The 22,486-nt window shown below is 42.5% G+C and overlaps 3 protein-coding genes and 1 long non-coding RNA gene across 9 annotated transcripts; 2 read left to right on the forward strand and 2 right to left on the reverse strand.

Moving 5' to 3' along the window:
* Nucleotides 1-2,721: 2,721 nt before the first annotated feature.
* On the forward strand, nt 2,722-5,663 carry LOC101752640 (probable flavin-containing monooxygenase 1). The gene is made up of 5 exons (XM_004975030.4): nt 2,722-3,270; nt 3,933-4,170; nt 4,382-4,557; nt 4,648-5,000; nt 5,091-5,663. Exons 1-5 carry the CDS (start codon nt 2,830-2,832, stop codon nt 5,446-5,448), a joined length of 1,566 nt encoding a protein of 521 aa, XP_004975087.3. The 5' UTR covers nt 2,722-2,829; the 3' UTR covers nt 5,449-5,663.
* Nucleotides 5,664-8,508: 2,845 nt separating this feature from the next.
* LOC101786781 (probable L-ascorbate peroxidase 3, peroxisomal) lies at nt 8,509-10,891 on the forward strand. The gene is made up of 9 exons (XM_004975029.4): nt 8,509-8,763; nt 8,850-8,974; nt 9,119-9,168; nt 9,242-9,307; nt 9,401-9,449; nt 9,684-9,766; nt 9,926-10,005; nt 10,120-10,222; nt 10,479-10,891. The coding sequence occupies exons 1-9, from the start codon at nt 8,645-8,647 to the stop codon at nt 10,680-10,682; spliced, it is 879 nt and encodes a 292-aa protein (XP_004975086.1). The 5' UTR covers nt 8,509-8,644; the 3' UTR covers nt 10,683-10,891.
* LOC105914847 lies at nt 8,969-10,496 on the reverse strand. Of its 2 annotated transcripts, none has more exons than XR_001164563.2 (5): nt 10,361-10,496; nt 10,060-10,268; nt 9,383-9,489; nt 9,215-9,296; nt 8,969-9,110 (listed from the first exon to the last, which is right to left on the reverse strand). It is a non-coding gene; the product is annotated as an uncharacterized LOC105914847 (long non-coding RNA). The 2 variants fall into 2 exon arrangements; XR_002678505.1 differs by having other exon boundaries at nt 9,383-9,592.
* Nucleotides 10,548-18,131, reverse strand: LOC101786109 (putative disease resistance protein RGA3). Of its 5 annotated transcripts, none has more exons than XM_022828236.1 (6): nt 17,092-18,131; nt 12,107-16,387; nt 11,951-12,011; nt 11,610-11,672; nt 11,464-11,530; nt 10,548-10,654 (listed from the first exon to the last, which is right to left on the reverse strand). In XM_022828236.1, exon 2 carries the CDS (start codon nt 14,178-14,180, stop codon nt 12,717-12,719), a length of 1,464 nt encoding a protein of 487 aa, XP_022683971.1. In that variant the 5' UTR covers nt 14,181-16,387; nt 17,092-18,131; the 3' UTR covers nt 10,548-10,654; nt 11,464-11,530; nt 11,610-11,672; nt 11,951-12,011; nt 12,107-12,716. The 5 variants fall into 5 exon arrangements, with proteins under 5 accessions (XP_022683971.1, XP_022683973.1, XP_022683972.1 ...); XM_022828238.1 differs by lacking the exon at nt 10,548-10,654 and adding an exon at nt 11,307-11,365 and having other exon boundaries at nt 11,610-11,657; nt 12,112-16,387; XM_022828237.1 differs by lacking the exon at nt 10,548-10,654 and adding an exon at nt 11,307-11,365 and having other exon boundaries at nt 12,112-16,387.
* Between the last annotated feature and the right edge of the window lie 4,355 nt (nt 18,132-22,486).

A 22,486-nucleotide genomic window follows, 5' to 3' on the forward strand; every position in this document is an offset into this window, starting at 1 on the left:
GTGCGATTGACATCGCACTACCATATAAAAATTCTCGGAACAGAAACAACTCGAAGGAACAAGAAGAGTACCTTCCAGCCACGCGATAGTACTCGAGCACTTCGGTCTGCAACCTCTACGACGAACTACTCGAATAGTGCCCACAGTGCCCAAGACTGTGGCGCACGACTACAAAGTACTCGGGGGCTTGTCGGGCATGCACACCAGGCCCACGAGTAAACCTTGGATGGCCCACTAAGGGGCGTACTCGGTTATGATCAAGACAAGGGATAGGCTTATCCCACTCGGACTAGTCATGTATGTATGGAAAACTACTTGGGTTATACCGAGTAGAACTCTGTAATTGTACTCGACTAGGACTCAGACTTGTAACTCTGCCCACCCGTGTATATAAGGGCGGGTAGGGAACCCCCTCAAACACGAACAACTCCAGTTCATCCAAAATCAATACAAACCAACACACAGGACGTAGGGTATTACGCGATCTAGCGGTCCGAACCTATCTAAATCGTGTTCCTTGCGTCACCATTGATTCTTTGATTCTCGACGACTCTTACCGCACAAAAGACCACCTAGGGTACCCCCTAGGCGGGTTGCCGGTCTAAAACACCGACAAGCATCACACAGTCTTCTATCCTTGGATACCCTGGATTAGGGTTGAAAACGGATCAGATACGAACGAACATGTATGGATACAAATACAGATAGTTATTTTTTTCTCGAATTGAATACGGATACGAATAGTGTCAAGATGTGTCGAATAATGATATTCATTCTATTCGCATACTAATATCCAACTTTGAGTATCCAGATTCGGATACGATATGAATATTGATCGTCCGGATTCGTGTACGAACTATCCATTTAAGTGTCTGGATCTCTTTGGTCGGACGAACGGACGGATAATTTCCGTAACACTTTCATCCCTACCCTAGATATCTTGGTGGGTGGGCTTCTGTCCTTTCTTTGGCTCAGAAGGTTCCCATATTTCTTTCCTCGATACCCTGGATACCTTGGTGGGCGGCTTATCATTTTTCTTATAATGAAAGTTTTATTAATTTTCAAAGCATTACATCGAGCGGATACAATATCTTAAAACACTCCCGACCTCAGCATAGCGGGATGCACACAACGTAAAAGAAGATATAAAACATAACCTAAACATTCTATTAACAATCAATCCTCACGTTGGGTAAAAACTCCTTAGCCACTTGCGCCAATCGCATTGATACCAGAACAACCAAGTCCTGTAAAACCGACCTCCATAATATAATCCACGGTGCGGAGCCAGCGTATAAAAAAAAATAACCTACAAGGAAGAAAACTTATATTTTTTCCTCAAAGACTATCATTACTGCATAGACATAATAACCAACATATATGGACGCCGCTCCTAGCAGAATAAAAATAGCGGCTTAGATACTTTGCAGTACCCCGGAGCCAACTTCCAAAAATGTTAGACACATTATGAGGCTAAGATAGACCTTACGCTGTATATATAATAGACCACACAGCATCGAGCGAAATATTGTTTACACAAAAAATGTTGAATCGTCTCGTCCTCGTGACAAAAGCAAGAATTTTTGCTTCCATGCCAATTACGTTTTGCCACTACGGCATGTGAGCTAACAAGCTTGTGATCACAGGAAAGAACTAATTATTAACAACTAAATAGCGAAAGAGGATAAAGAGCCAGCACCAAAATTACATTTTAGAGCAGCGATCCTGAATCTTTGTAGAGATAGATTCAGGTTCATATCATCATCATCTCACTCTCTGCATATTCGTGCGTGTACTGCCCAACCATACACGTCTGCATCAGCTCGTTTGATAAGACGACAGGCCGAGATGCTAGCTGACAAAGCCTGCATGCCTAATCTAAATTATTGTCACATGCCTACAGATCCACCTACTTCGATGCTTGCATTGCCTACAAGTGCGATACAGAGATAGCAAGATATTTCAAGAGCTCAAAATAAACCATATCGCTGGGTCCTCAAGAGAGCTAGGGACGACGAAAGCTTGTGTTTGGTTCAAGACTAAACTTTAGTCTCAGTCCCATTTGAACGTTAACATACTAATTAGAAGTATTAAATATAGGTTAATTACAATACTAATTGCATAAATGAAGGTTAATTCGCGAGACGAATACGAATCTATTAAACCTAATTAATTCATGATTAGCACATATTTACTGTAGCATCACATGATCAATCAAGAAATTAGGATTAATAAATTCATCTCGTGAATTAGACTTCATTTATACAATTTGATTATGTAATTAACCTATATTTAATATTTTAATTAGTATTTTAACATTCGAGTGACGGAGACTGAACTTTAGGGGGTGTTTGGATACGAGGTCCTAAACGTTAGGATGGTCACCTCGGATGTTTGGATGCTAATTAGGAGGACTAAACATAAGCTAATTATAAAACTAACTGCAGAACCCCTATACTAATTCGCGAGACGAATCTATTAAGCCTAATTAATCCATCATTAACAAATGGTTACTGTAACACCACATTGTCAAATCATGGACTAATTAGGCTTAATAGATTCGTCTCGCGAATTAGACTCCATCTGTGCAATTAGTTTTGTAATTAGACTATATTTAATACTCCTAACTAGTATCAAACATCCAAAGTGACAGGTACTGCAATTTAGTATATCCAAACACCCTCTTAGTCTCTGAACACAAAAAAAACATACATGTCTCATGTCTGCTTCACGAGCTCTCTACACTACAAACACACTCGCGTATCAGACTCCACAGAGTCTCTGCTTGCTGATCGACCCCCACAACACAAGCTAGCAAGTAAAGCCGGCATGGACAAGAAGCGGGTGGCCATCGTCGGCGCCGGCGTGAGCGGCCTGGCGGTGTGCAAGCACCTCCTTGAGCGCGGCTGCCGCCCCGCCGTCTTCGAGGCCGAGGCCGTCCTCGGCGGCGTGTGGGCGCGCGTGCCGGACTGCACGGCGCTGCAGACGCCGCGGCCGCTGTACACGTACTCCGACTTCCCGTGGCCGGAGTCCGTCACGGAGGTGTTCCCAGACCACCGCCAGGTGATGGCCTACCTGGACGCGTACGCGCGCCGCTTCGGCGTGCTCGGCTGCGTCCGGTTCGGCCGCCGGGTGGTCGGGATGGAGTACGACGGCGTCGGCGAGGAGGACGTCGCGGCGTGGGAGGAGTGGGCCGGGACAGGCGAGGCGTTCGGCTCCGGCGACGGGGAGTGGCGCCTCACGGTGGCCGACGACGAGGGACATGTTGAGGTCAGTATAGTATTTCTGTATCTATATACTTCTTGGAATCATGGATTTTGCAGCATAAAATTAACCTGAATGGCAAAATATCTCTATCCATTGGATGAAATTACTACATGAAATTTGTTGCATCGGAAGATATTCCACTTTTTTCTTTCCTCGTATATATCCTTTTGTCAACAAAAGCTGTAACGCCGACGTCTTTCGAGCTGAAAATGACAAGTGCAGTCCAAAAACGCAAGCTATGGGCGCGATCCGGTGACAAGTGCAGAGGTTGGAAGAATGCAGCACAAACGTCCAAGGTGGCGGCAAACCTTTGCTGGTCGCGCACCTATTAGCTCCCTTACGTGTTAGATTTGAATGAGGCAGCTGTGGTGAAAGCTTGCGACCTGTTTCAATGCATCATGGATGATGCAGAGGAGACACCGGATTGGACTTTCCGGTCTATCGGTTCCCTTCATTAGTTTTAAATTTTATATAAAGGCTTTATATGGACTTTATCTGAAAATTGAGACTATCCGTTCAGTATTATAATTAGAATCATTTGTAATTAAAAAGTCAAAAATTCTATAGAATGAAATAGAGCTATAAGGATAAAAACTGTTAGCTTTTTCCCCTTTAAAAGATGACTGTTCCTGCAACCCAGAATTTCTTCACCTTTTTTTCTCCAGATACACAAGGCAGACTTTGTCATTCTCTGCATTGGGAGGTTCAGTGGTGTGCCCAACATACCCACATTCCCTCCAGGCAAAGGTCCAGAAGCATTTGATGGGCAGGTGTTCCACTCCATGGACTACGCCAAGATGGGCACCAAGAAAGCCAAGGAGATGATCAAGGGCAAGCATGTCACCGTCGTTGGCTATCTGAAATCGGCAATTGACATTGCTGCTGAATGTGCTGAAGCTAATGGTACAAAACAGAGTCCTCTTCACTTCTTATGCTGGTCGTATATATATTGGCCCATATAAATTGAATCATTTCAGGCTATATTATCTGAAGAATTCTGCATCACATTTTTTTAACTCTGCTAGCAGAATTTATAAAATTATCTAAATGAACATTTTAATGCTATATATACTGTTTCCTTGTTATTGTTGATAGATTATTCATCGGTATGTAGGACCTGATCATCCATGTACAATGGTGGTCCGAACAAAGCATTGGATCATACCAGACTTCTTTGCTTGGGGAATCCACATATCGCTGCTATACCTAAATCGCTTTGCAGAACTCCTTATTCACAAACCTGGTGAAGGATTTCTCCTTTGGATCATCGCGACCCTATTGGCTCCATTGGTAATAATGCATTTTGATACCCTTGTCAGAACTTTCACATCTGTCTTAAGAGTCTAGATCAATCACACATGCATCATGTGTGTTTTGCAGAGGTGGCTATTTTCGAAGTTTGCTGAGAGCTACTACTCCATCCCTATGAAGAAATATGACATGGTGCCTGATCACAGCCTTTTTGAGGCATTAGCTACATGTTTGATTGCCATAGAACCGAAGGGTTTCTACAAGAGGTTAGAAGAAGGAAGCATAATTCTCAAGAAATCAAAGACGTTCACCTTTTGCAAGGAAGGTGTTCTTGTGGAAGGTGAATCCTCACCGATAAAGAGCGACATAGTGATATTTGGAACCGGGTTCAGGGGAGATCAGAAGATCAAGGACATGTTCAAATCAGAGTACTTTAGAAGTATCGCAGTTGGGTCCACATCCACAACTGTACCTCTCTATAGGTAATTCTGTATGCACAATGTTACAATGCTGTGAATGTTTAAATTCTTCGTTTAAACCATTTTCTTTGATCTGCGACATGTAATTCACAGGGAGTGTATACATCCTAAGATACCGCAGCTTGCTGTTCTCGGTTATTCAGAGAGCATTGCAAATCTGTACACGTCAGAACTTCGAGCCAAGTGGCTGGCGCATTTCTTGGATGGTGGCATCAGATTACCAAGTGTGGCAGCAATGCAGAACGATGTCCTGGAATGGGAGAAGTACATGAAAAGGTATGCTGGCAGGTACTTTCGCAGGTCCTGCGTCGGACTCCTTCACATCTGGTACAATGATCAGCTATGCCGGGATATGGGGTGCAACCCTAGAAGGAAGAAAGGATTTTTCGCGGATTTATTTGGAATCTATGGCCCTGGTGATTATGCTGAACTTCACCCCAAAGAAGACTAGACCTTTGGGCTTCAACTCTTGTGGCAGTTATCTAGAACTTCTCTTCTGATCTGAGTATTACTAGTTAAATAAAGTAGGCTGTCACATCACATGTAGGCTATAGCAGAACAATAAGGATGTCCATCGTAGGACTTGTACAATCCGTATAGAGCTCACAACGAAGTTATCTTGAACTTCATTTTTAAGGTTTGAGTGCAGCAGTTATGTTCTCCGCACTTCGGTTAAACTTTGGTAGAGAATTCTACGTTGATCAATGGCAAGGTCTGACGCTGGCAGCCGACGACGAACCACATCGTGTCTTGGTGCCTTGGTGGTTGTCTTCCTGCAGGAGGGTACAGAGGTTTGGAAGAGAAACCTTCGGTTCCCTGGCTGGTGTTGCTAACCGCTTGGCTTCTATGGAACGAAAGAAATGATTGGGGCTCTTAGAGGTCACCCTATCTAAGCAACGCAGTTGGTGAAGAAGATCATGGAGGAGGAAGATCTTCGGTGCAGAGAGCTGGATTGATCCGTGTTGCCGATGGAGCAGTAAGTGTCGTTGTTGCAGGTTCAGTTTCAATCGCAATGGTAAACAGGTTGAAGACGAGTTTCCATGTCATATCTCGTTAGAAGCAAGTTTAGAGACGGATTGGAACTTTGTAACTTGGTCGGACTCTCTTCTTCATGATGGAAAATGCGCAACACCGTTCTCGTAAACTAAAAATAATTTTGTTGATTGCTCAAAAAACTGTAAGCATCACGGCACTACTGTAAGATGCATCAGAAATTGAGTTTCTACCTCAAAATGAACAAGATGCATCCGTATAATCTTTAGTTTACATTTTTCATATATTATGTCCAAGTAACTATCACACGTGTAAATGACGGATTTTGCTATTTGCTGGGGCACCCCTACTTGTCCAAGTAGTGGTCAATTTCTGTTTTTAGCCAATATCCCCCCACCATTCTTTAATTTTTAGCAAATTTCCTCATGTGGTCCTACGTCTTTCCTTTTGGGGGCTAGTAGTTTCCACATCTTCCAATTTTGGGATGTTCCTTCCCATGTCTATTTCTTATTGACTAACATTTTTTAGTCCGAATTGATTCAATGTTTTTATCTGAGATTTGTTATTTCAACTATTTCTTATAAGAAATGTTGAACTAACATTTTTCTTGTTGACTTAACTTTTTACAACAAGTAACTAAATATTTAAAAATTAAAGGAGAAATATTTTTTTCTTTTATTGGTGATCACTACTTAGTAATCTATTGGAAGCTCAGGAAACATTTGATATGGTAAATCCCTCTCCTCCTTTATCTTTCTCAAAGCCTGTGCTGCCAGTTCTTGAAAATTATTGGCAAAATAAGCATTTTGGTCACTCAACTTCATCCCAAGGGTCAAATTCGTTCCTCAACTTTCAGATCGTCCAATCTAATCCCTCAACTTTTATTTTTAGATCAAATTTGTTCTCGTACTGATGTGGCACTTTAGCATGCACTTTATGCTAAAGACTAATGCAAGAGGTCATTTTTACCCTTGGCTTCTTCTCATCCTCATTTAGCTGCAGTTTGACAGGAAAAAACACTTTGCTCTTGGTACTGGTACTTGCGGCGTAGCTGCTGCATCATGTACACTACTCCCAAAAGTGATAAAATGATAGCTCTAATCAAGAAGTTTAGGCATGCATGTTAATGCCGTTGCACAAACAATTTTGGGATTTGCTTGTAGATGGGCCAATGCTCCATGTATGTGCTGTATAATAATCGTGGGTCACGATGTATGTGCGTGTGGGCAAAATAATTAGGACTAAGCTTAATCCCTATCCTGACCCGTGACTAATTCTAAAGCTGAAGTTTACGTGCACCATTTCATTACCACGAAATGGTTTGATTTGTCATAAAGGGATGATGATGAAGATTATAAAAATTAGTTTGTTCATCACACACTAGGAGCGTGCATTGACTTACACTCAATTCATTCGGACCTGGTCAACGCAAACGATGATAAATTGAGGGAAGGAGTTAGGGTAAAAGTGACTTTTCGTATTAGTCTCATGCTAATATGAAGCCTCACATCAGCACAAGGACGAATTTAACCTAAACATAAAAAGTTGAGGGACTAGATTGACTGATCTAAAAGTTTGAGAATGACTTAACCCTTGGAGCAAAGTTGAGGGACTAAAATGACTATTTTGCCTAATTTGTTTGGCAATCCTAGGCTTTGTTGAAACTTGGCGTTGGACTTGTAGTGGTGTCAGAAAATCTGAAAACTTGAAATTCAAATTCTGACGAAAATTGCCATGATATGACTATTTTGCCTAATTTGTTTGGCAATCCTAGGCTTTGTTGAAACTTGGCGTTGGACTTGTAGTGGTGTCAGAAAATCTGAAAACTTGAAATTCAAATTCTGACGAAAATTGCCATGATGTTCGTTGAAATTAAAACGTCTCAGTGGAACTCTCACTATGAGATACAGGTACCCTCAAGCTCAAGGTAATTGCTACAGTGGAAACAACCGAAATCCCAAAAAAAAAACAGTTTAACTCAGTGAAAAAATGTTGAGATTTGACTATTAATTCAGTTAAAATTGTCATGATGCTCGGAATTTGAGACTTGAGAGCATAAGAATGGTCCTTGAAAGACTGAATCAAATGTTCAAAACCACAAGTACACAAACTTCTCTCTTGTTCTTGAAGCACAAAGCTACTAAGTTGTAAATTAAAGAAGAGAAACGCGGAGAGCCGGAGACAATACCATCTAATAACCTGCTAAGTGTGACCTGTTACAGTCAAGAGTGATCAGTAAATTTGAAAGAGGAACATATTAGTGGCATGCTCTTCCTTCGGTAGCTGCAGTTTCTAGACCTGTTGCGAATTTTACAGCAGGTGATTTGACAATGACCAATCAGATCAGAAGAAACGAATGTGGTAGAAAGATCTGAAGCCTTGAGTATCCAATCAAACCAATTCAACGCAGATCCTCCCCTCCAAAACACGTTTGCTCACGTCTGGAGACATCCCTTGCTTTCTCCACGCATCCACTCCATTCGATTCTTCTTTTCCCTCCCTTTTCTCCCTCCCTTTCCTACAAAACCAGAGTTCCCCTGCTTCTCCATCCTGCTTTAAAGTCCAAACCAGAGCAGAGCTCCCCTGTTTCTTGGCTTGGCCAACTGCTTCATCTTCGGTGGTTCTGTTTCCACAGAGCGATCAGTTCAGCAGCAATGTCAGAGGCAGCGCCCATGGTGGACTCAGAGTACATGGCGGAGATCGAGAAGGCACGGCGGGACCTCCGTGCCCTCATCGCCAGCAAGAATTGCGCACCCATCATGCTCCGCCTAGCGTACGTCCTCAGCCTCATGTCCCCCATGTGTGGTCTAATTTGCAAACATTTCCTTGCGGAACAACCAATGGCGATCGGTCTTGCAGATGGCATGACGCCGGCACTTACGACGCCAAGACCAAGACTGGAGGCCCCAACGGCTCCATTAGGTTCCAGCAGGAGTACAGCCACGGCGCAAATGCAGGGATCAAGATTGCCATTGACCTTTTAGGTCAGTACTTCTTCCATCAGATACATCTTGCTCCTCTCTGTAGTCCCAAGTGAATATATTTGGAGTAGCCTCCTGGTGCTTTTGAAACGCCTATCATCAAATGGATGAAGTCTTAACACCCTAGTCCTGCTTCCTCCTGCGCAGAGCCAATAAAACAGAAGCACCCCAAGATCACATATGCAGACCTGTATCAGGTAACACAACTACATCCGCACAGATTATTACTCAATGATATCATACCATATCTAATACTGTTTTGCTGACCAGCTCGCTGGAGTTGTTGCCGTCGAAGTTACTGGTGGACCAACCATCGATTTCGTTCCTGGCAGGAAGGTGAGTCAGTACACGAGATTACCACACTTTATCAGCGAAACGAAAGGAGTATATCATGTCAAAGTTTCTTACTACCTTTCCATGTTTGACCAGGATTCTTCAGTTTGTCCAGAGGAAGGACGCTTGCCGGATGCAAAGCAAGGTAGCTTCCCAACACATCACTGGCACTATCTAGTACAGTGCTGTTCAATGATTTTCAATATGATCTTTCAACATATGTTTGCTCTTTCCGAACGAAACAAGGGCTACAACCTCGCAATTGGAAATTTGCAACGCAAAAGAATCCTGCTGATCTACTGTAAATAAGAGGTTGCTTCCAACAAAATTACTGATAATGTTTATTTTTCTTTTTCTTGAACTTTGTATTGGTGCTTAGGTGCTTCGCACATTCGAGACGTCTTCTACCGGATGGGCTTGTCTGACAAGGACATAGTGGCACTTTCTGGTGGCCATACTCTGGTATATAACATAATAATACTGTTTTCATGTACATGTATATAGCAAGCACGTTTGTTTTGAGTATTGAAAGGTTAAAAAGGATTAACATGCTCTGAATTAGAGTATCATAGTTGATTCTTATTTTATTTGAAATGTGCATCCCGATGATACAATTTTCAGGGCAGGGCACATCCAGAGAGGTCAGGATTTGATGGAGCATGGACTAAAGATCCACTGAAATTTGACAATTCCTATTTCGTGTAAGCCTTGCCTAAATATCACTTGTTCAACAAATAGGAGCAGGATTGTATTACCTTTTTCTTTTAAGATTGTGCAGTAATGTCACACTGTTTTCGTCGCTTTGTATGATACAGTGAACTGCTGAAAGGTGACTCTGAAGGGCTCTTGAAGCTCCCTACTGACAAGGCTCTTGTGGAAGATCCTGAATTCCGGTGCTATGTTGAAAAATATGCCAAGGTTCATACAATTCAGTTCCCATCTTCCATTCATGCTCCAACGGCTCCTGAAACAGTAGTAGTTGTTTTCTCATAAGCTCGAATTGTTTAGCCAAAGCATCTATCAGGTTGATAGTGATACTTTTTGCATTTTATTTACTTTTGATTTTCTGCCCATGGAGTGACAAAATTCCTGCAATCTTAAACTTCAATACTAAAAATACTTGACATTAATCCTTGTTAGTTCACTGAACATTTTTTTCAATCTTCACTCGCAGGATGAAGAGGCCTTCTTTAGGGACTACGCAGAATCACACAAGAAGCTCTCCGAGATGTGCTTCACGCCCCCTCGCTCTGCTTTCTCGTGCAAATCCGGAAATAAACAGAAGTCCTTGCTGGTACAAGCTGCAGCTGGGGTTGCAGTTGCTGCTGCAGTTGTCGCATGGGCATACCTCTGCGAATCCAACAAGAAGATTGGCTAACTTCTGCTCATCGTACAGCAGCACTGGTGGAAGAATTGAAACTAAAGTACTCAAAACATTTCGAGGCCATGCACTTGTATTGCATCTAGTTGTGCTACCATGCATGTTATGGTGTGAGCCGTGAATGAAATAAAGGTAATTATGGAAAAGAGAACAACATACCAAATTAATTATTGGTATAATACTGATTTATTTGTTTCTCTGTGTAATTACTTGAATCTTGAGCCAAAATCCACCATTGGTTGAGTGGCATGTAGCTCATGGTGCACCTCTTTCTTGATAAAAAGCATGACCAAGTGATATGCTGACGCAGTGCTCACTGCTCAGGCAGTTCAGCCAGTAGTAAGGCAAGAAAAATGGTTGGTGTTGCACTGAAATCCTCTGCTGAGAATGGCCTTGAACAAGGCAAGGTCTTTCTTGCTCATACATCCAAATTGAACAGCAGCAGGAATTATCAGTGCATCTAAAAAAAAAATTCTTGATGGCTGCATGGCAAAATGGTAGGATACACACCAATTGTCAGTCTGGTCGGTGGTGATGGAATTGTAGTAGTTTGGGGTTTCATGTGCACCCTGTTTTGGCGAGAAATATAGTTTATTAAACATTGTTCATCGAGAACATGTGTATATATAAAGAGACCCTTGTTGTAATTAATGATGGTGTTCAACCCCCAAATTGTGATCCTAATAACATATCATAAAACAGATACATCAAATGCATGAACTATATACAGCCAGAACACATTAATAAGTAAATACAGAAATTTTGAACCAAGTCCAACCAGCATATCATATAAAAAATAAAGACTTCAGTCTTCAGATATCTGAACCAAGTCCAACCAGCATAACCTGCGACAGGGTAAAACCAAGTCTTCAGATATCTGAATTGCAAGGAAAAGTCAGTGGCTCTGTCTCACGAATTTCTCACCATTTGGATTATTCATGTTCCATTCCCCTTCATTTTCTTGATCTTAACCTGTCAAATAGATGCCTGCATGGTGAATATGCTAAAATAAGTTGAAAAAAAAATGTGGGGCATGATATATGCCAGATTGCCAACCATGCTCACATTTGCAAATAACCATACAAACCTTCTCTAACTTAGCAACATACAGTTCAAGGTCACTTTTTTGTATTACAAATAACCAAACAGATTTTAGACCAAGAACTTGTATGTTAGTTCATATAGAATGGGCCTTACTTTGTTGAACTCATCGCAATTCAAATAGAAATTACAATGGATTGTGGAAATGGATTGTGGCACCATACCAGTTTCACCACTCTCTTTGCTGGTTGCAATCCAGATATGACCAGGAACTTCCCTAACAACCTGCAAATAACTCACAGTTAGTGAAAGAAACTGCACATAAAGTATTTTGGGGAATATAAAAAAGAATCAGGGGAGTATGTGTATAATGTATTTACCATACGTTAGTACAGTTTGAGCTTTTCAACTTTCAATTTCTTGCAATGTTCCTTCAACTCCTTACTGCAATTGTAGACTTCTAGTTGTTCAAGTGAAGTGGGGAGACCCTCTTTAGGCAGTGACTGAATGCCAGGACATGTGTCGATCAGTAGCACCTTAAGGGAAAAAAAGGCGATAAAACCCTGCAGGCAGGGATTGCAGACTCTGGCAGCCCCTAAAATAGAGATTTTGGATGTTGGTGAGGAGCTGAAGTGCCAGCTCTTGTTCTTCTGTGAAGATCTGCATCCGGTTGTCAAATTGAAAGCATAAGGTGTGGAGGGTGGCAGAGAGATGCTCGCAAATGGGATATACCAGAAGTTCAGAAATGTTATCTATTCTAAGCTCCTCCAATTGAATTGAACCTGTCACCTTTGTCCTTGCTACTGCTGAGATCAGATTAGCTGTTACTGAGGAGAATCAATCGTGATGGTTGACAAACACAAGTTTAGTGAGGCATTGAGCGAGGAGAGGATCAAACCCATCAATGTTCAGATTATTACAGTCAACTATTTCTAGATGGGTAAGACATCTGAGATTTGACAGTAAATACATTGCCTTCAAGCTCGATACTTATCTAATAATAAGCTTTCTGAGGAATGTAGGGAAAGGCCTGTGGACAATCGCTTCTTCCATGGACCACCATGACAATAACTCGTCACATCCCTGTATTTGTAATGACTGGAGGGATGTGAGGTGCCCTATTCCTCCATCCTCTGGATGCAGAAACAGTTTCTTACAGTTGCAGATCTCTAACTTGAGCAGTGAGATGGAAAGATGGGAAGGGAATGAAAGCAAGCCTTCCTCAACCTCATCCTCCCTTTCCAAATCATGTGTTCTGCACAATCTTGTTATATTTGGACAATCAAATACCTCCAAATATGTAAGATCAGAGCAACATTTGAGAAGGTTTGACAATTCTTTTCCTGTGATAGCAGAGTCATAAATCATGAGAGATTTAACAGGAAGGGCAATAACTCCGCCCAGATTAGCATCACATAGCACACTGCCACAATACCTTATATCCAATTTTCTCAAGGAAGTTAGCTTCTGGAGACCTGTCAGTGACAAAAGTGAGATCTTGCAAGCATATAGCTCTTCCAGTTTATGCATATTGTGGAAAGCCAAAGCTCGGTTGTAAGCATCAATCACCAGGTCCTTCCTATGATAGGAGAAGCTGCCTTCTGTAGTTTGGACACTAACATGATCAATTGTTGAAGTATGTGGAAGGGGAGGTAGAGACAACTGTGGGCAGGCCTCTATCACAAGCTCACGCAAATTGGGAAACCAAGTTGTGTTAGAATCTTGTGGGGAGGAACCAGTGCAAACTGAGAAAGATAGTTCGGTAAGTTTTGGGCAGTTTGTAATAGCAAGCTTTCTGAGCTGATGAAACAAACGCTGAGTATCTTCTCCAACCCATTTTTCAAGTTGTGGCATATCAGTCAACTTAAGTACCGCCAACTTTTGGAAGCTTCTATCAGTAATATGTCCAAATTCAGTTCCTCCAAACTGATGCATTGAAGAAATTTTCTCCAACTTGAGTTCCATGAGATGTGACATGTGCCCAAAAGGTGGTAGAGTTGTCCACGAAACACCATGTAGATGTAGGGACTTTAACATTTTAATGGAGCTGTCAGCACGCAACCATGTTGGATATGTTGAGCCCCCATGATCTTTAATACAAAGCTCTCTAAGATTGGGATGTGGCCTAAGACTCTCAAGAACATCTGCTTCCAGAGTTGGCTTCCTGTTCCTCTGGCTATCCCAGACTAGTTTCAACTTATCTAGCTTATCTTTCAACATTAGTTTAGCTCTAGCAGCATCTCCCTTTGTTTTGACATTTTCGAGATTACATATGCTGAGTGACCCTCCGAGTTCTTTCAATTCTTCCAACTCACGTAGTTCAAATCCAATGTCATGTTTCCTAACTTGGAATTTTCTCAACTCTTGTAAAAACTTCATTTTTCCAACCCCAGGAATTTTGCAGTGCAGTTCTTTATGAGAAAGAAGATGGCGTAAATTGACAAGACGGCTCATGCCTCTAGGTAAACTAGAATCACCATCCCACCCCTTCAGATCGAAAAACTCCAAGTCATAAAATCTTGTGATTGTGTCAGGCAAAGAAGTAACCGAACCAAATGGTAACTGGATTTTAAGATAACGAAGGTGGATGAGTTTTGAAAATCTGTGTGGTAAAAGTTTGAAGGTATTGAAACTAAGCTTAGAACATGCAGAGCTTTCAGTTCTTTAAACATGTCTTGGAAAATTTTATCAAAGCTTGCAGTATATTTTCCAATAAACAACAAAGTACGTAAATTTCCAATATCTAGTGTTTGTTTAAGTTTGTCTGTTTCCTTTCTAATGTTTTCATAAAACTCTGATCCCTCACTGTAGGTGGTGCTATCTTGTGCAATGAATGATATATGGCAGATTGATGATTGGGCGCTTTCATATCTAATATTGGAGCAATCTATTCTCATGCAATCATATGATGAAATGCATTGTGCTAATTCGTGGAACAAATCATGCACAACATAGTAGGAATATGTTTCTTTGTTTACTTTACTGAAGATGCCAGTGTTCACTAATGTGTTAAGATATTGCAGCCCTACTTGTTCGATGCTAGTGTTTTGACCACTTAAATCAATAATTCCCAGTGCCTTCCACATATTAATCAATTCTAGACCATCAAACTCATAATCCTCAAGGAAAAGAGCACATAATTGAAAACATTTTTTCAGATGAAAAGGAAGATAGTGATAGCTTATCCTCAGTGCCGGCATGATATCCTCATCGCCTTTTTGATATCCCCACTCTTTTCTTTCAAGAACTCTCATCCAGTGCTCCCGTGTGAAATCTTTCTTCAATAATCGACCAACAGTTCTGGCTGCAAGAGGAGAGAATTTCAGTTTCTCTACAATTTTTCTTCCAATATCAAGTAAATCCTCGTCCTTCTCTGTTCTGTAGTCATCAAATGTGCATGCAAGAAAGAACTTCCATAACTCTTTAGGCTCCAAACCTTCCAGAATTATTGGATTTGTAGTTTCCACCAATTCTGCTATATTGTGAAATCTTGTTGTGACCATAATCATGTTGCCATCTACTTCCGCCTTTGTGAGTGGAGCTAATAGTGTTCTCCATTCAATCTCACTTTTGCAAGTCCACATATCATCCGATGCCTAAAAACCTTTTTGCCTTCAATCCTCTTTCAATTAATTTTTGAAGTTGATCCAAATTTGTCAGTTCACGTGCTCCACTGCTGCCTTCATTTTCAGTGCACCTGAAAATTTCATTAGTGAGCCTGTGCACACTAAAATTAAGTCACACACAAATCCAAATTATGATGGAGAATTGTTCCTGTATTCTTGGGTCATTGCACAAATGCTGAGTCAAAGTTGTCTTTCCAATGCCAGGAGGACCGACAACAGGAAGAATTGACAGTCTTTTAAGGTGATATTGACCAGCTGTCATGTCATCAACCAGTTTATCAAACAAGGTTTCTCTTCCAAACAGTGTGACTTCTGTACACATTGAGGTCGTAACAGGTCATTGCGAAGCAACTGCCATGTCCTGCGGAAGGCTGGAAATGTTCAGTTTCAACAGATCTGAGACCTGACCACAGAGATCTTGCATGTTCTCTATCAGTAACTTGATTCTCTTGGACATGTTCACTCTATTGAAAAGTGGCCTAGGTGGACCAGTAATAGTGTTGACATCATCACCACCACTGTCATCACCACTACCATGTTCAGATCCATGAGAAGACAAGCAGCATGAGAGCCATTTACGCATAAAATGGCGACCAACATGGCGTGCATGAAAGGTAAAACCATCAAGGACAACATGCACATCTGCAGCAGCCTCATGGGTGTTATCAAGCTTGTCCTGGGTGAGGTAATAGTCCAACTCATCCAGTATATCCTCTGCCTGATCAGCTGTGTTGCATAACTGGTGCAACAGCACCAGTAAGCCCTGGTTATCGCTCACATCTCTCTTCTGGGCTTCATGCAGAATGCCATGTGTGTACCACAGCTTTCTTTTGATAGCTTCCATATTGCCATTGAGCCCCGAGCTTGCGACCCACGCTTCCACTAACTTGCTGGAAGCTTGTTTAGCACCTTCCCGAGGAACCAGTTTGCTGTACCAAGAGCAAGCTCCATTTTGCTCAATGGAGGCAGTGCAGTGGTATCCTTTTGGCTTTGGGGGTTGTTTAATTTGCTTATGCAGTCAGAGCCTCAGAAGACCTGCTAAATTGCAGGAATTGACGATTAAAACTGCAAACTTCAAAAAACATGATGCAGTTGGAGATAAATGAAATGAAGAGTATGTTAACTGTGCCCAATAAGCAGATTCTAAGATATCTACTCAGATATTTAGCACTAATTAACTGTGATACGTAAGCAAATTCTGTGCAGTAAAGACTTCAATAAACATGATTGTGCTTTATGTTCTGAAATCCAGTTTATGTGACCTTGATAAGTGATTCTGCATATTTGAAGACAATAGTTCATCAAAATCATTGGACAATTTTAACAGTCTAGTCAAAATGAGTACCATGCTGGCATGCAACATAAAGTGGAGCACTTCTAGTGCACCTAGCTTCATAAACCATGATCTTTTTGCTCTAAATTTCTACCCCAATTAGTGTGTACTCAGTACTAACTGGAAAATCAAACCAAAGAAAGGAGTGAGATAACCAAAATGTTCTAGTTAATCTGAAAACGGAAGACTTCCAATAATAAATAGATGAATCCCCAATTCCAACCCAAGGTTGTGGATGGTATTGAACAAGGATGAGAGGAAAAGGAGCTCAGCTCAATCTTAACCGAAGGCTATGAAAATAGTTTTATGCAACATTCAACATGGCTTTTAATCAAGAGATCTACAAGATGAAACCATCAAGTCCTGCTCATTAATCATTATAGACTGTAACTGCAGCAGCACATACCTTCAGAAAACAATCCCCAGTGCTCAGAGATCCTAGGAGAATATTTCCATCCCTCTTGTTCATGCCAGTGAGCAGTGACAGAAGGATCTGCATGGGCAAGAGAAGAGGATGTACTGGTGGTGGCTGAGCTTGTTGAGATCTGAATGGAAGGGTGATGCACTGAGGGAATTGATCTATTGCAGGACAAGTTAGGCTGTTGATGCCACGAAAAATGGGATCTTCAGAAAGAAGGAGACGAACTTCGTGGAAAAAGAAATTTATAATGTGCTGGGACTGGTGGTAATCATCAATGGTGTCATCAATCGTGGAAAAAGAAAACTATTTGACTTTACCTTCCTTTATTTTGCTGGCTGTGCACTCACCTAGCGATAGCGTTATCTACAGACTGCATAAAGAAGAATTGATTCCAAATCAAAGCTCCACGCTCTCCCACTATTATATAATAAAGTATTCATCAATCATGCTTTATATGAAAGAAGAAAAGCCAGGCTAATGGGACCATCATTAGCTTTCCTGCCTACTACCAGAATGTAGTTTCTGAAAGTCATTCAGAAAAAAAATATAACATGTTTCCCAGCCTGTAGTTTTATGAACATCAATCACTTGCCTGTCACTTTTGAGTGAAAACTGCAAACACTTACGATGTACAACTACTGTTCCTTTCTCCATAATCTTGGCTACAGTGATCATAGAATCCCCAATTTTCAAATTCATGGCAGAATCGACCAAAAGAGAAGGTATGATAAAATGCATACAACCTAACAAGAATGAAATCTAAGGAAATCCTCAGTGACCGGCACAGCGCGGCAGAAATCTAAGGACATGAAAAAGGATTTTCATCACCATTAAGAGATAAGGTTCAATGGGTAATCATAGAAATGCGCCACCGCGTAGATCGCACGGGCACAGGCCGCCCTAGAACCTGAAGGGCGACGCGCATGGGCGGGGAAGGTGGTTGCGGCGGTCATGCTAGCCGACGGGGGCGACGAGGCGGAGGCCGGCGTTCGTGACCAAGGAGGGAGGTGGATGAGGTAAGTGGGCCATCAAGACCTGGATTGGGCACAGGAGTTTTCACGCTTTTTGCAGTTTGACGGTCTTGCTTGTGTGAGCTTTGTGGGTTGGGCTTCCTGGTGGTAGACCCACCTTAAGAAAGCCCATTTCTTACTATCTAAAAAAAAGAAAGCCCATTTCTTGTTGCAATTATCAGGAGGACTTCTAACTCTAATACCCACCATGCTAACGCTAAGGTGACATTTGTGCAGATTAAGTAACCTTCAACTTATTACTTGCACAGCTGAAAGGCTTCCTACAAACTGCAATGGAAGTTATGGTAAGGAACTAAAAATGTGCCGGATGGTTCAAATGCAGTAAGCATTGGGTTTTAAAGGAAATCTTAACTAGACACTTTTATTTAATCCTGATGGTCTTTGCAGCAAAAATAAATAATCTAGCTAAATAGGATAAAAGAACAAATCATACAGAAATTTTGTTGAAACCAAATCTCTAAATTATGGCCCAAAATAAACCAGAGGCCGACAGGTTAGCCCAGGATACGGCCCAAACAGGAGAGGGTAGGTGTATGGGCTCGGTCCAGAATAAAAGCGTGCGCAGGCCCAAAATGGAATTGGAGTATAGGAAGTAAAGGAAGAAATACATCTTGTAGAATATTGCTTAAAATAATTACATTCCTTTCACAAACATATCTATACTCTAAAAAGTGAGAGAATTGATGTCAATTCCCACCAAGAGTTATACCTACGTACCTCTCGAGGAGGACTCACTGTTCAGGTATTCCCCTGTAGAAGATTACGACGAGGGGGTTCATTTCGTCGTAATCCTGCCGTTCTAAGGCCTTGTTTGGCATGGCTCCAACTCCGGGTGGAGCTGCTCCACTCCAGAACTCTACATGAAGCCAGCTTCGCTCCAAAACTTCAGAACAAAAATGGGGTGTTTGGCTAGATAGGTGCTCTCAGCTCAAAAAAAGATCGATTTCAGTGTGGATTGCCATTGTTGCCCCCCAATTAAGGTCCCACTTGTCATCCTCTCTATCCCATCTTCTTCTTCCCCTTTTTCCACTGCACTGTGCCGCACACGGGAGACCTGTTGGAGGTATGCCCTAGAGGCAATCATAGAAATGATGATATTCCATTTGTATCCATGATTTGTATATTGTGTTCATTGAATATCCATTAAAGGCTACTTGAATTGATTTGCAATTATGTGAATTGTATGTGAAACTCTTTACTTGTATGGTTATTCTAAAGTTGTCCCTAGTCGGAGTTCATGTGAGGACACACATGAATATTAGACTAGCACATGTATTAGTTGATGACTATGTTTCACAAGTCATGGACATGGAGATGTTGAACTAATAATGTGGACACATGTGGAGACATGTGTTAGGACTGACCCAACACGAGAAGTAGTTCTCTCTTTAAACAACATATACGCTTTGTCCTTAGACCTGAGATTGTCGCATGTATTCTAGATGTGGATCGACCTACTTAGGGGCTATCAAACGCTACGCCGTAACAGGGTAGTTATAAAGGTAGCTTTCGGGTTTGTCAAGAAGCATGCTATGAGACATGGTCAATCAAGATGGGATTTGCCCCTCTCTGATTGAGAGTGATATCTCTGGGCCCCTCGAGTGATCGGATCCGAAAATGCATGGCCATGCTACGTACGGTTAAGAGTTAACCTACAAAGGGATTCCGAATCACAGGATCGAGAAAGAGCGGTCGGCTTGAAGCTAGACCAAATATCGTGAGGCAAAGGGAATAGCATGTATATTATGTTGTGATGGTTCGTCTGATATGATCTTCGTGTGCGTATAGGAGTTGGCACGTCTTGCTAGAGGCCGCTACCGACTATTGGGCCGAGTAGGAGTACTCGGGCCATGTCTATACGTAACCGAACCCATAGGGTCACACACTTAAGGGGCTGGAAGCCCAATTCGGATCTGATCCGAGTTGGATTAGGTTTAGGAGTACTAATGGGCCTCGGATCCAGAGGCCCATCAGGAACCTCTATAAATAGAGGGGAGGGGGCGCCCTAGGGTTTACACCTTTTGGCGAAACACACCTGCCGCGCCTCCCACGCCCTCGCCTGTTGCAACTCGCGGATCTAGCAGTCCGGCTTGCGACGCTTCCTCCCTGCACGTGTGGATACCTTGGAGGTGTTGCGCCTGCAGCACTTGGACGAGCCATCGACGAGCCGCCGACGAGCCACGACGAGCCGACGACGAGCCGCGGTACCGGAGGCGATCTTGCTGTGCACGTGGACGAGCTGCTGAGGAGCTGCTGGACGTGATCGACTACGTACGACTATGTTGATCGACTACGTACGACTACGTGATCGTCTTCACTGCATCGACGCATATCTACATCTTCCGCACCAGTAGTGCGTCGAGTGGTAATCCCGTGATCCTTATACGGCAGTTCTTCCTGGTTATACGCGGTAGAAATTTTGATTTGCGCTAGTGTAGCCTACCTCGTATCCCAACAAGACCCTCCACGGGTGGCGGGGTGGGCTGGGCGGCAGGCGGCGGGGTGGACGACGACGAGGGCGGTGACGGGCGGCGGGGCTGGGCGGCGGGCGGCGGGGTGGGCAGCGACGGGGGCGAGGTTGGACGGCGGACGGCGGGCGGCGGGACGGGCGGCGGGGCGGCGACGGGCGGCGGGGCCGGCTGGCCACAGGGGCGACGACAGGCGGGGCTCTGGCGGCAAGTGGGGCTCGGGAGAATAGAAGGGAGAATAGAATGAAACGTTTTTTTGTGTAACCAGTGGCATTGGTGGGTAATTACCCACCAACTCCACGAGGAGGTTCAAAAGAGAGGTTTCTGGAGCAGCAAAAGAGGTGCTCCGAAATCCACCTCCATTTGCACTACAGCTCCATGGAGTTGGCAACTCCATGGAGTTTTGGAGTTGGGGTGTATGGCTGAATTTTTTTATGTAGTTGCTGGAGTTTAGGAGTGGGGCCATGCCAAACAGGACCTAAATCCCGCCCGCGCTCATTTTTTTGACACCGCGCCTTTTTTTTTATTTTTCTACCCGCCAGCAACCGTGTGGTGGTGTTGTATGAAAACTAATAATTACCACCAATAACCGCATGATTTTTCAATCATTTATTTCCCTTCATCAAATACGCACTTTTCAATTTCCCCTGATCAACGCGAGTTTCCTTTTTTATCATCGTTGTAGCTATATAAATCTATACTGACATGGCCGCGCGTCCAAGAAGCGAGATCAACGAGATCAATGTATTGTTTTGGCTCCACGGCTTCTTAGCGGCACACCAGGTCGTCAGGTCTACATTACTAGGCCGTGAGACGTAGGTGAGTATATGAAACATGGTTTGTCTAATCCACGCATGCTTCACATGGTTTCTCTAACCCACGTTGTCATCACAGATTTGTTGCAATGAGCGAACGAATTCCGTTCCAGGATATTATGAACACCACATCTCGTCGTGCACCTCGCAGTAGTAAGAGGCGATTTGACGATTCCAACAATAATGATTTAACATGAAGCTTGTTTTACGTTTCTCTTTATGTTTCTGTGATTGAGCTTGTTTGTTTTGTTTAAGATCTTGTTTGTTTTATTTAAGATCTTGTTTGTTTCATTTAAGATGCAAGCAGTGACGGAACATAAACGGCAAAACGATGTGAGAGCTATGCAAACTTGCCATCTGAGGTGAGAGCTGACATGAATGCAAAGCGGAGGCAAGATTATGCACGTGAAAAAGTTGAGAAACTGGCAGCAGCTGTAAATACTCGTGGAGATCTTCCACATCAGGGTTCTCATCAGGGCAGTCTGCAGCAATCTTAGTGATTACACCAGAAGCTGGTTTGACAAAACGAACATGGAATTCAAGTATAAAAATAGCGAGAGTATAATTTCTTAAATCTTGGAATTTTATAATTGCAGGTTGTCGTACTGTTTCCGGATTAGTAAACCCAACTCCTTCTAGAGCCGCACAATCGTTGATCAATCAATCAATTGTTTCCTTTCAGAGCCCCTCAATCGCTGCTGTTTCCAGATTGGCAAACCTAACTCCTGATCTAGGTTGTGTGCCAACTCCTGATCCAGATTCTGTATTTTCAAGACTTTTTATGTATTGTTTTTTGTGTTAATTCCATTCTCCTTTGTAAATTATTTGTCTATCTGTAGTCGTAATGCTTACCAGAACACCGTTCTCAGGTTATTTTTTTCCGATGCGTTTTTTTTTCAAACACCTAGGTACACTTTGTTTAATCGCGTATAATCTTTAGACAAACTTCCTTAAATCTTGGAATTTCATAATTCCAGTTTGTCATGCTGTTTCCGGATTGGCAAACCCAACTCTTTCCAGAGCCGCTCAATCGTTGATCAATCAATCAATTGTTTCCTTGCAGAGC

The sequence above is a fragment of the Setaria italica genome, chromosome VII, assembly GCF_000263155.2.
Source record: "Setaria italica strain Yugu1 chromosome VII, Setaria_italica_v2.0, whole genome shotgun sequence".
In the NCBI taxonomy this organism is placed as follows: domain Eukaryota; kingdom Viridiplantae; phylum Streptophyta; class Magnoliopsida; order Poales; family Poaceae; genus Setaria; species Setaria italica.